The sequence below is a fragment of the Myiozetetes cayanensis genome, unplaced genomic scaffold (genome assembly GCF_022539395.1).
Source record: "Myiozetetes cayanensis isolate MyiCay16 unplaced genomic scaffold, myiCay2020 scf1141, whole genome shotgun sequence".
In the NCBI taxonomy this organism is placed as follows: domain Eukaryota; kingdom Metazoa; phylum Chordata; class Aves; order Passeriformes; family Tyrannidae; genus Myiozetetes; species Myiozetetes cayanensis.
Genome location: NW_026086762.1, coordinates 1 through 12,279, shown reverse-complemented (window position 1 = coordinate 12,279; position 12,279 = coordinate 1). Strand labels below are relative to the sequence as shown.

General features: G+C 67.5%; 1 protein-coding gene across 1 annotated transcript; it reads right to left on the bottom strand.

Annotated features, from left to right (window-relative positions):
• Positions 1-155: 155 nt before the first annotated feature.
• LOC126635199 (vesicular glutamate transporter 1-like) lies at positions 156-11,761 on the bottom strand (the record flags this gene model as incomplete). The annotated part of the gene is given in 17 exon segments (XM_050306189.1): positions 156-1,803; positions 3,681-3,726; positions 3,806-3,887; positions 3,986-4,096; positions 4,504-4,550; positions 4,552-4,617; positions 4,619-4,632; positions 4,708-4,846; positions 5,886-5,982; positions 5,985-6,032; positions 7,581-7,667; positions 7,920-8,007; positions 8,833-8,947; positions 9,024-9,063; positions 9,066-9,141; positions 10,864-11,092; positions 11,707-11,761. Coding segments are annotated over 17 exon segments (2,988 nt in total), but the record flags the coding sequence as incomplete, so codon positions are not given.
• Positions 11,762-12,279: the final 518 nt, after the last annotated feature.

Here is a 12,279-nt window from a genome sequence, read left to right as displayed (position 1 = left end):
AGTCCTGGAGGGGGATCCCGGTGGTTCCTGAGGGATCCCGGTGGTCCTGAGGGGATCCCCGGTGGGAGTCCCGGGAGGGGAGTCTGGGGGCTGGGTGGTCCTGAGGGATCCCCGGTGGGGTCCCGGGAGGGAGTTCGGGAGGGTGGGTAGGGGGCGGTTCCTGGTGATCCTGGTGGTCCTGATGATCCCGGTGGGAATCCTGGGGAGGGGAGTTCGGGGTGGGGGTGGTTCCTTGTGATCCCGGTGGTCCTGATGATCCGGGTGGTCCTGAGGATCCCCGGTGGGGAGTGGTGGTTTGAGGTGGGGGCGGTTCCTGGTGATCCCGGTGGTCCCGGTGGTCCTGAGGGGATCCCCGGTGGGGAGTGGTGGTTTGAGGTGGGGGCGGTTCCTGGTGATCCCGGTGGTCCTGGTGGTCCTGAGGGATCCCCGGTGGGATTCCCGGGAGGGGAGTTCGGAGGGGGGTAGTTCTTGGTGATCCTGGTGGTCCTGATGATCCCGGGTGGGAGTCCCGGGAGAGGGGAGTTCGGGGGATGGGGTAGGGGTGGGCGGTTCCTGGTGGTCCCGGTGGTCCTGATGATCCCGGTGGGAGTCCCGGGGAGTTCGGGGTGGGCGGTTCCTGGTGATCCTGGTGGTCCTGATGATCCCGGTGGGAATCCCGGGAGGGGAGTTCGGGGGCGGGGGGTCCTGGTGATCCCGGTGGTCCCGAGGGGATCCCCGGTGGGAGTGGTGGCTTGAGGTGGGGGCGGGGTGGTTCCTGGTGATCCTGGTGGTCCTGGTGGTCCCGGTGGGATTCCCGGGAGGGGAGTTCGGGGGGGTGGGGGTGGTTCCTGGTGATCCTGGTGGTCCTGATGATCCCGGTGGAGTCCCGGGAGGGGAGTTCGGGGGTGGGGGTGGGCGGTTCCTGGTGGTCCCGGTGGTCCTGAGGGGATCCTCGGTGGATTCCCGGGGAGTGGAGCTCGGGGGGGTAGGGGCGGTTCCTGGTGATCCCGGTGGTCCTGAGGGGATCCCCTGTGGAATCCCGGGGAGGGGAGTTCGAGGGGTAGGGGCGGTTCCCGATGATCCCGGTGGTCCTGATAGATCCCGGTGGGAGTCCCGGGAGGGGAGTTCGGGGGGTGGGGGGGCGGTTCCTGGTGATCCTGGTGGTCCGAGGGGATCCCGGTGGGAATCCCGGGAGGGGGAGTTCTGGGGGTGGGTAGGGGCGGTTCCTGGTGATCCTGGTGATCCCGGTGGTCCTGAGGGGATCCCCGGTGGGGAGTGGTGGTTTGAGGTGGGGGGGCGGTTCCTGGTGATCCCGGTGGTCCCGAGGTGGGAATCCCGGGAGGGGAGTTCGGGGGGTGGGTAGGAGCGGTTCCTGGTGATCCCGGTGGTCCCGAGGGGATTCCCGGTGGGATTCCCGGGGAGGGGAGTTCGGAGGGGGTTGGGGGGTGGTTCCTGGTGATCCCGGTGGTCCCGAGAGGATCCCCGGTGGGGAGTGGTGGTTTGAGGTGTGTGTTTGGGGGGTGGGTCAGCAGGGGGGTGGTCCGCCTCACTCCTCCGCATCCCCCAGGAGCCCCCGGGGGCCGGGGTGGTGCCGGTGGCCCCGTAGCCGGACGGGGGCCCCCCGGGCGGTCCCATCCCCGCTCCGCCTTCCTCGTACTCCCCCTCCTCATCATCCTCCTCATCGCCCGGTGCGAGGGGCTCGGCCTCCTCCCGGGGCTCCGCCCAGGGCTGCGGCTCCCCCGACGCGAAGACCCCGTAGAACGCGACCCCCGCGTAGTGCACGAGGGCGGCGATCAGGAACACCCACTGCCACTCCTCCCGCGTCTGCGGGCCAATCAGCGCCCGCCGCGCGCCGACCGCGGCCAATCGCGGCGCGCCGGGGGCGGGACAACGCCCGGGGGCGGGGTTAAGGGGAGAGGGGTGGGGTTAAAGATTTGAGGGGCGGGGTTAAGGGGGAGATGGGCGGGGTTAAGGAAGGGGCGGGGTTAAGGGAGTGAGGGGCGGGTTAAGGGAGCAAGGGGGCGGGGCCAGGGGTGGCGGTGAGTTACAGGGTCCTAGTGCGAGCCCCCAAACCCCCACCCCACCCCGTGTTCCCCTCGCCTCAAATTGGGGTCCCAGTGCCCCCCACCCCCGGGTCTCAGTGCCCTTCACACCCCACACTGTCCCCCCTGGCCCCACTGACTCCCTCCTGGGTCCCTGCATGCCCCAACCCCGGATCCCAGTGCCCATCACACCCCACACTGTGTCCCCCTGGCCCCTGCCCCACTGACTCCCTCCTGGATCCCAGTGCCCCCACTCCCAGGTCCCAGTGGGTCCCAGTGCCCATCAAACCCCACACCATCCCCTGGCCCCACTGACTCCCTCCTGGGTCCCAGTATCCCCCCCAAACCCGGATCCCAGTGCCCATCACACCCCACACCATCCCCTGGCCCCACTGACTCCCTCCTGGGTCCCTGCATGCCCCAAACCCGGGTCCCAGTGCCCATCACACCCCACAATGTCCACCCCACCCCAGCCCCACTGACTCCCTCCTGGGTCCCAGTATCCCCCAAACCCAGGTCCCAATGGGTCCCAATGGGTCCCAGTGCCCATCAAACCCCACAATGTCCCCCTCCCAGCCCCACTGACTCCCTCCTGGGTCCCAGTATCCCCCCAAAACCCGGATCCCAGTGCCCATCATACCCCACACCATCCCCTGGCCCCACTGACTCCCTCCTGGGTCCCTGCATGCCCCAAAACCCAGATCCCAGTACCCATCACACCCCACACCGTCCCCAGGCCCCACTGACTCCCTCCTGGGTCCCAGTGCCCATCAAACCCCACAATGTCCCCCCCCGGCCCCACTGACTCCCTCCTGGGTCCCAGTATCCCCCAAACCTGGATCCCAGTGCCCATCACACCCCACACTGTCCCCCCACCCTGGCCCCACTGACTCCCTCCTGGGTCCCAGTATCCCCCAAACCCAGGTCCCAGTGGGTCCCAGTGCCCATCACACCCCACACCATCCCCCTCAAACCCCTCCAGCTCCCATTGCTGCCCCCAGGTTCTTGGTGCCCTCCTGACCCCTGGGTCCTCCTTGCTGAAGCCCCCAGACCTTGTGGCGGGTGAGGGCCCCCACGATGAGGGGGCACACCATCCCCCTCAGACCCCCAGGTTCTTGGTACCCCCTGATCCCCCTTGCTGACCCCCCAGACCTTGTGGCGGGTGAGGGCCCCACGATGAGGGGGCACACCATCCCCTCAGACCCCCAGGTTCTTGGTGCCCCCTGACCTTGTGGCGGGTGAGGGCTCCCACGATGAGGGGGCACACCATCCCCTCAGACCCCCCAGGTTCTTGGTGCCCCTGACCTTGTGGCGGGTGAGGGCCCCCACGATGAGGGGGCACACCATCCCCTCAGACCCCCAGGTTCTTGGTACCCCCTGATCCCCCTTGCTGACCCCCCAGACCTTGTGGCGGGTGAGGGCCCCACGATGAGGGGCACACCATCCCCCTCAGACCCCCAGGTTCTTGGTGCCCCCTGACCCCCAGATCCCCCCTTGCTGACCCCCAGACCTTGTGGCGGGTGAGGGCCCCCACGATGAGGGCACACCATCCCCTCAGACCTCCCAGGTTCTTGGTGCCCCCTGACCTTGTGGCGGTGAGGGCCCCCACGATGAGGGCACACCATCCCCTCAGACCCCCAGGTTCTTGGTGCCCCTGACCTTGTGGCGGGTGAGGGCCCCCACGATGAGGGGGCACACCATCCCCCTCAGACCCCCCCAGGTTCTTGGTGCCCCCCTGACCTTGTGGCGGGTGAGGGCCCCCACGATGAGGGGCACACCATCCCGACAGGGTCCCCACGCCGTTGGAGAGCCCCATGAGGACGCTGGCGTAGCGGGGGGCGATGTCCAGGTGGTTCACGTTGAACCCTGAGGGGTCCGGGGTTGGGGTTGAGGGGGGTCAGGACTCACCCCCACGTGTGTGGCCCCCTCCCCTCGCCCCCGTGTGCCCCTCCCACGGCGCCCACCGGAGATGGCGAAGCCGCTGAAGCCCACGGCGAGCACCAGGAAGGAGATGGCGACGGCGCGGGAGTGCGAGTAGCCGACCACCAGCAGCAGCGTGGCCTCCATGCCAAACCCTGGGGGAGGGCGGGGAGGGGTCGCCCCAGACACCCCCTCGGCCCCTGGGACCCCCGAGAGCTCCTGGGGTGTCCCCTCTTCCCACCCCAAACCCGGGGCCTTCCCCCCCACTCACTGTCCCCCTTTTTGTCCCCTCAAATCGCTCTCCCCCGTCCCCTTTGGGTCCTTCTTGTGTGCCCCCCATCACCCCCTCCTGTCCCCCCATCACCCCCTCCCTGTCCCCCTCCTGGTATCCCCCTCCCTGCATCCCCCTCCCTGTCCCCCCAGGTCGCCCTCCCTGCCCCCATATCCCCCTCCCTGTCCCCCAGGTCGCCCTCCCTGCCCCCATATCCCTCTCCCTGACCCCCCACCTCACCTGTCCCCCTTCCTCACCTCCCAAACCCCCAGTTCTGTCCCACCCCCTCACCGCCGCAGTTCATCATCTTCCTGACGTTGGTGGTCGACATGAGCCCCGGGGCGCAGGAAGTCGGCGATTTGGCCGCCGATGGGCACCACGATCGTCATCACCAGGTGGGGCAGCTGACAGCAGCCCCACCTGCCCCGGGGGCCGTCAGTGGGGGTCCTGCCCCGGGGAAGGGTTTTGGGAGGTTTTGGGGTTTTGGGGTCCAACCTTGCTGATCTCGAAGCCAAAGACCTCCTCGAAGTAGGCGGGCTGGCTGATGAGCAGCAGGTAGAAGGTCCAGCTGCGGCAGAAGTTGGCCACGATGATGGCGTAGACGGGCATGGAGGTGAAGAACTGGCGCCAGGGGTGGCCATCTGGGCAAAGGGGTGGGGGACAGGACTGTGACCTCCTGACCCCAGAGCTGCCCCGACAGGAACCCCCAAAACTCCTGACCCCAACAGGACCCGGACCCCAAAACCTCCTGACCCAAACAGGACCCCGAATCCCCCCAACCTCCTGACCCCACAATGACCCCAACAGGCCCCAGACCCCCACAACCTCCTGACCCCAACAGGACCCCGGACCCCAAAACCTCCTGAGCCCCAAAAGACCCCAACAGGACCCCGGACACTCCCAACCTCCTGACCCCAACAATCTCCCAACCCCCCCAGCCTTCTGACCCCACAACAACCCTGGACCCCAAAACCTCCTGACCCCAACAGGACCCTGGACCCCAAACCTCCTGACCCCACAACAACCCTGGACCCCCCCAACCTCCTGACCCAACAACGACCCAGACCCCCCCAACCTCCTGACCCCAACAGGCCCTGGACCCCAAAACCTCCTGACCCCAACAGGACCCAGAACCCCCCAACCTCCTGACCCCACAGGCCCTGGACCCCAAAACGTCCTGACCCCACAACAACCCCAGATCCCCCCAACCTCCTGACCCCAACAGGCCCCGGACCCCCCCAACCTCCTGACCCCAACAGGCCCCAGAGCCCCCCCCAACCTCCTGACCCCACAACAGGATCCCAAAGGGGCCTCCTGAGCCCAAAAAGACCCCAACAAGACCCCAAACGGGACCATCCCCCCCACCGTGACCTCCTGCCCCCACAATTACCCCAACACGCCCACCAGCAGCGGGTTGGTGCCCCCTGACCCCCAGTGCCCCCCCAGTGCCCCCAGTGCCCACCAGCAGCGGGTTGGTGCCCCCAGTGCCCTCCCAGTGCCCCCACAGTGCCCACCAGCAGCGGGTTGGTGCCCCTGACTCCCCCAGTGCCCCCAGTGCCCTACCAGCAGGGATTGGTGCCCCCAGTGCCCCCCCAGTGCCCCCCCAGTGCCCACCAGCAGCGGGTTGGTGCCCCTGACCCCCCCAGTGCCCCCAGTGCCCCCAGTGCCCCCCAGTGCCCACCAGCAGCGGGTTGGTGCCCACGCTCTCCCCGATGCTCTCCTCGATGTACTTGCGCTCCTCGGGGGTGATGGTGGGGTGCTGGGCGGGCTCTCGTAGGACACCAGCACCCAAAACATGTACCAGCACACCCCAAAACTGCCTGGGGGAGCAGGGGAGGGGGTGCTGGGGTTGGGGGTGCTCACAGGCAGGACACCAGCACCCAAAACATGGACCAGCACACCCCAAAACTGCCTGGGGGAGCACAGGGGGCTCAGGGCAGGGGTGCTGGGGTTGGGGGTGCTCACAGGGTAGGACACCAGCACCCAAAACATGAACCAGCACACCCCAAAACTGCCTGGGGGAGCACAGGGGGTCAGGGCAGGGGTGCTGGGGCTGGGGTGCTCACAGGGTAGGACACCAGCACCCAAAACATGGACCAGCACACCCCAAAGCTGCCTGGGGAGCAGGGGGTGGGGGTCAGGGCAGGGGTGCTCACAGTGTAGGACACCAGCACCCAAAACATGGACCAGCACACCCCAAAACTGCCTGGGGGAGGGTGGGGAGGGGTGCTGGGCTGGGGTGCTCACAGGGTAGGACATCAGTACCCAAAACATGAACCAGCACACCCCAAAGCTGCCTGGGGAGCACAGGGGGGTCAGGGGGTCAGGGCAGGGGTGCTGGGGTGGGGGTGCTCACAGGGTAGGACACCAGCACCCAAAACATGGACCAGCACACCCCAAAGCTGCCTGGGGGAGCACAGAGGGGGTCAGGGGTGCTGGGGTTGGGGGTGCTCACAGGGTAGGACACCAGCACCCAAAACATGAACCAGCACACCCCAAAACTGCCTGGGGAGCACAGGGGGTTGGGGAAGGGTGCTGGGGTTGGGGGTGCTCACAGGGTAGGACACCAGCACCCAAAACATGGACCAGCACACCCCAAAACTGCCTGGGGAGCACAGGGGGTTGGGGAAGGGGTCAGGGGTGCTAGGGTTGGGGGTGCTCACAGGGTAGGACACCAGCACCCAAAACATGGACCAGCACACCCCAAAATTACCCTGGGGAGCACAGGGTGGGCTGGGAGGGGTGCTGGGGCTGGGGGTGCTCACAGGGTAGGACACCAGCACCCAAAACATGGACCAGCACACCCCAAAACTGCCTGGGGGAGCACAGGGGGTCAGGGAGGGGGTGCTGGGGCTGGGGGTGCCTCACAGGGTAGGACACCAGCACCCAAAACATGGACCAGCACACCCCAAAGCTGCCTGGGGAGCACAGGGGGTCAGGGGGTCAGGGCAGGGGTGCTGGGGCTGGGGGTGCTCCCAGGGTAGGACAGCAGCACCCAAAACATGTACCAGCACACCCCAAAACTGCCTGGGGAGCAGGGGAGGGTGGGGAGGGGGTGCTGGGGTTGGGGTGCTCACAGGGTAGGACACCAGCACCCAAAACATGGACCAGCACACCCCAAAGCTGCCTGGGGGAGGGTGGGGAGGGGGTGCTGGGGTTGGGGTGCTCCCAGGGTAGGACACCAGCACCCAAAACATGGACCAGCACACCCCAAAACTGCCTGGGGGAGGGTGGGGAGGGGTCAGGTCAGGGGTGCTGGGGTGGGGTGCTCACAGGGCACCAGCACACCCCAAAATCACCCTGGGGGAAGGAGGGCATGGGGTGGGGATGGGGGTTTGGGGAGGGGGTCCCGGAGGTCGGGGTCTCACCATAGACGTAGAAGACGGAGCTCCAGCCCGTGTACTGCACCAGCACCCCGGCCAGGGGCATGGCCACCACTGCCCCTGCGTAGGACCCTGCGCCAGGGGGGGGTCATCAGGGCTGGCAGCCCCCCCAGAGACCCCCTCAAACCACACCCGAGCCCCCCAGGGAACCCCAATCCTGTGAGACCCCTGGGGTGGGGGTGTGTGGAGGGGGGGTGGTCCCTCCCTGCAGCCCCTCCATCCCCCTCCCCAGCCCAGGGTGATCCTCCCCCGCCCTGCAGCGTCCTGTCCCGGCTTTGGGGGGGTCCCTGTGCCTCCCCCTCCCCAAATTTCCTCCCCCCATACCGCAGAAGGCCGTGGTCGCCAGGCGGCTCCGCTCCAGGGGAGGGGCCCATTTGCTCCAGATGCCGTGGCAGGCCGGGTACGCCACGCCCTGGGAGGGGGAGGGCGTGGGGAGGGGGTCAGGGAGGGCCACGCCCACCTCGGGGAACCTGCCACGCCCTGCCACGCCCTGCCCCGCCCTAGACAGGACCACCAATGGGAGCTCAGCACCACCCTCAGCCCCCCCAGCAACATCAGCCAATGGGAGCACAGCAGTGGCCACGCCCTGCCCAGTCAGCCAATGGGAGCACAGCAGTGGCCACACCCTGCCCAATTAGCCAATGGGAGCACAGTAGTGGCACCACTTTGCTCTATCAGCCAATGAGAGCACAGCAGTGGCCACGCCCTGCCCTATCAGCCAATAAGAGCATAGTACTGGCACCACCTTGCTCTTTCAGCCAATGAAAGCACAGCAGTGGCCACGCCCTGCCCTGTCAGCCAATGGGAGCACAGCAGTGGCCACGCCCTGTCCAATCAGCCAATGGGAGCATAGTAGTGCCACGCCCTGGTCTATCAGCCAATGGGAACACAGCAGTGCCCACGCCCTGCCCAATCAGCCAATGAGAGAACAGTAATGGCACCACCTTGCTCTTTCAGCCAATGAAAGCACAGCAGTGGCCACGCCCTGCCCTGTCACCCAATGGGAGCACAGTAGTGCCACACCCTGCCCTATCAGCCAATGGCAGTGCAGCAGTGCCCCCAACCCCGCTCCACTAGCCAATCAACACCGGTTCCACCCCCTCAACCAATCAGCGCTGTCCCCCACCCGCGTAATTAACCAACCAACCAGAATCAGCCCCACCCACCCCCACCAGCCAATCAGCATTGGCCCCACCCCCGAATTCATTACCCACCTCCAGCCACGCCCCCTCGTTACCTCCACGAGCCCCTGCATGACCCTGACGGCGATGACGCAGCCGACGTGCGTGCGGGCGGCCGAGGGGATCAGCATGTTCAGCACCGACGTGGACACGATGGCCAGGCCGAACACCCTGGGGTAGGGGGGGGTGAGGGGGACCCCCTGACACCCCCTCCCCACCACCCCCCTGCTGGCCCCATCCCCCGGACCTGTTGGCGGCGAATTTCTGGGCGATGAAGCCCCCGGGATCTGGGTGACGATGTAGCCCCAGAAGAAGGAGCCGTGGATCATCCCCACCGTCTCGGGGTCCCAGTTGAACTGGGCGCGCTGGTGGAGGGGAGGAGGGGGGGGTCAGGAGCACTTGGAGAGGGCCTTGGACCTGCCCCTGTGCCCAGGGGACCCCCGAGTCCTTCAGGCATCGCCCCCTCCCTGTTAAACCCCCAGCCCTCCTGCCCCTCCTGGGTCCCTGTGCCTGCTCAGAGCTGTCTGTGGGACCCCTGACCCCACACCTGTCCGTGACCCTGCTGACCTCATACCTGCCTGGGGGCTTCACTGACCCCATCCCTGCCTGGGGGCTTCATTGACCCCATCCCTGTCTGTGGGCCCCCTGACCCCACACCTGTCCATGACCCTGCTGACCTCATCCCTGCCTGGGGGCTTCACTGACCCCATCCCTGCCTGGGGGCCCTGTTGACCCCGTTGACCCCATACCTGCCTGGGCACCCCACTGACCCCACACCTGCCCACGACCCCATTGACTCCCTCCCTGCCCACGACCCCGTTGACCCCATCCCTGCCTGGGGGCTCTGCTGATCTTATTGACCCCATACCTGCCCAGGGGCCCATTGACCCCATACCTGTCCCCGACCCTGCTGACCCCATCCCTGTCTGGGGGCTTCACTGACCCCATCCCTGCCTGGGGGCTTCACTGACCTCATCCCTGCCTGGGGTCCTCATTGACCCCATCCCTGCCTGGGGGCCCTGCTGATCTCATTGACCCCACACCTGTCCACGACCCTGCTGACCTCATACCTGCCTGGGGGCTTCATTGACCCCATCCCTGCCTGGGGACCTCATTGACTCCATCCCTGCCTGGGGACCTCATTGACCCCATACCTGCCCATGACCCCATACCTGACCACGACCCCATTGCCCCCCTCCCTGCCCACGACCCCATTGACCCCATACCTGCCCGGGGGCCCCATTGACCCCATACCTGCCCATGACCCCATCCCTGCCCACGACCCCACTGACCCCCTCCCTGCCCACGACCCCACTGGACCCCTCCCTGCCCCCGACCCTGCTGGACCCCATACCTGCCCATGACCCCATTGACCCCTCCCTGCCCACGACCCCATTGACCCCCTCCCTGCCCCTGACCCCCTCCCTGCCCCTGACCCCATACCTGCCCAGGGGCCCCGTTGACCCCATACCTGCCCCTGACCCCGTACCTGCCCACGACCCCGTTGACCCCCCCCCTGCCCATGACCCCCTCCCTGCCCATGACCCCATACCTGCCCCATGACCCCATACCTGCCCCTGACCCCATACCTGGCCGGGGGCCCCGTTGACCATGCTGACCACAGCCCCATTGACCCCATACCTGCCCATGACCCTGCTGACCCCGTACCTGGCCGGGGGCCCCGTTGACCATGCTGACCACGGCCCCATTGACCCCACACCTGCCCATGACCCCATTGACCCCATACCTGTCCTGGGGCCCCGTTGACCATGCTGACCACGGCCCCATTGACCCCACACCTGCCCCTGACCCCGTACCTGGCCGGGGGCCCCGTTGACCATGCTGACCACGGCCCCATTGACCCCACACCTGCCCATGACCCCATTGACCCTCATTACCTGTCCTGGGGCCCCGTTGACCATGCTGACCACGGCCCCATTGACCCCCTCCCTGCCCATGACCCCCTTGACCCCGTACCTGGCCGGGGGCCCCGTTGACCATGCTGACCACAACCCCATTGACCCCATACCTGCCCCTGACCCCATACCTACCCCATTGACCCCATACCTACCCCATTGACCCCGTACCTGCCCGGGTGCCCCGTTGACCATGCTGACCACGGCCACGCCCAGGTTGCAGCGGATGCCGAAGCTGATGCAGAAGCCGATGCCGCAGAGGACGGCGATGCCGTAGCGCCGGGGCAGCCCGCAGAACGTGCAGTCCACCACGGGGGGCCTCGGGGGGCTCTGGGTGCCCACCCCGACCCCCGAGCTCAGCTCCAGGTCCTCAGCGCCATCCTGACGCCGCTCCAGGAACCTGCGAGGAGGGACACGGGGTGGGGTGGGGTCACCTGCAAGGGCCTGAGTGCCCCCAAGTGACCCTCTTGTGCCACCCCCCAGGCCTCACAGCCCCCTCCCCATGCCCCTAGGGCTCCCCCTCACCCCAGCTGTCCCCGTGTCCTTCCCCACCACCCCCCTCAATGTCCCGTGTCCCCTCCAGCTCCCTCGCGGTGGCAGCAGCAGATTAAGGGCTGTAAATCCTGTGCTGGGGCGCTGGGGGTGGACGACGCGCACACGCACACGCAGCACGCACACGCGTGTGGCGGACACGCACACGCACACGCCGTGTGGCGGACACGCCGTGGGCCGGCGGGGTCGTGTGTGAGACCTCCCAGCCACGTCCCTCTCAGACTCCCCAAACCCCCCTGGGCTCCGTCCTGTTCACACTTTACATAACTGGGGAAGGGGGCACGGCCAGGGGTCCAGATAGGGGGAAATGGGGGCAAACCCTCTGGCCCTCCCAGCCCAGGGCAGTGCCAAGGAGCAGAACCATCCCCTCCCCACCCCCTCCAAGGTGCTTTGTGCCCCCAAACTTGCCCCCAGCCCCCTCAGGACACCCCCCAAGCCCCCCTGCCCTGGGTGGGGACTCACCTGTGCAGGCGGCCCAGCCCGGCGCCCACCTGGCGCCGGAATTCTCCTTGTTGAACTGCATGGCAGCTCAGGGCACCATGACCCGATGGATACCCCAGCCCCCCACTCCCGGGGTGCCCCCACTCCACCCCTGGGACACCTGGGGTCCCCCAACCCCACGGCCCCCTGATGTCCGGGCCGCTCCTGGGCCCCTCGCTCCTCCCGGGGAGCTCTGGGAGCTCCCGGCCCCCTCTGCCACCAGCTCAGCACTAAATCCCCCAATCCCCCCGTGGGCTGAGCCCCCGCCCATAGCAGGAAGGAGGGGGGCTGCCCAGGGCCCCAGGGTTTGGCCAATCGCACGCCAGGGGCCGATTTACCCTTTATTGGGAGCTTTGGTACAAAAAAAGGGGGAGCTGGGGGCGGTCCTGGGGCAGCCCCAGGGGTGTCCTGGATGGGGGTGCCCAGGAGATCCTGAGGGGATCCCAGAGGGGGTGTCCGGGGGTCCTAAAGGGGTCCTGGGGAGGGTCCTGAAGGGGCATCCTGAAATCTTGAGGGGCTCCCAGAGTGCCCATCCAGGGGGACCTCGGGGTGTCC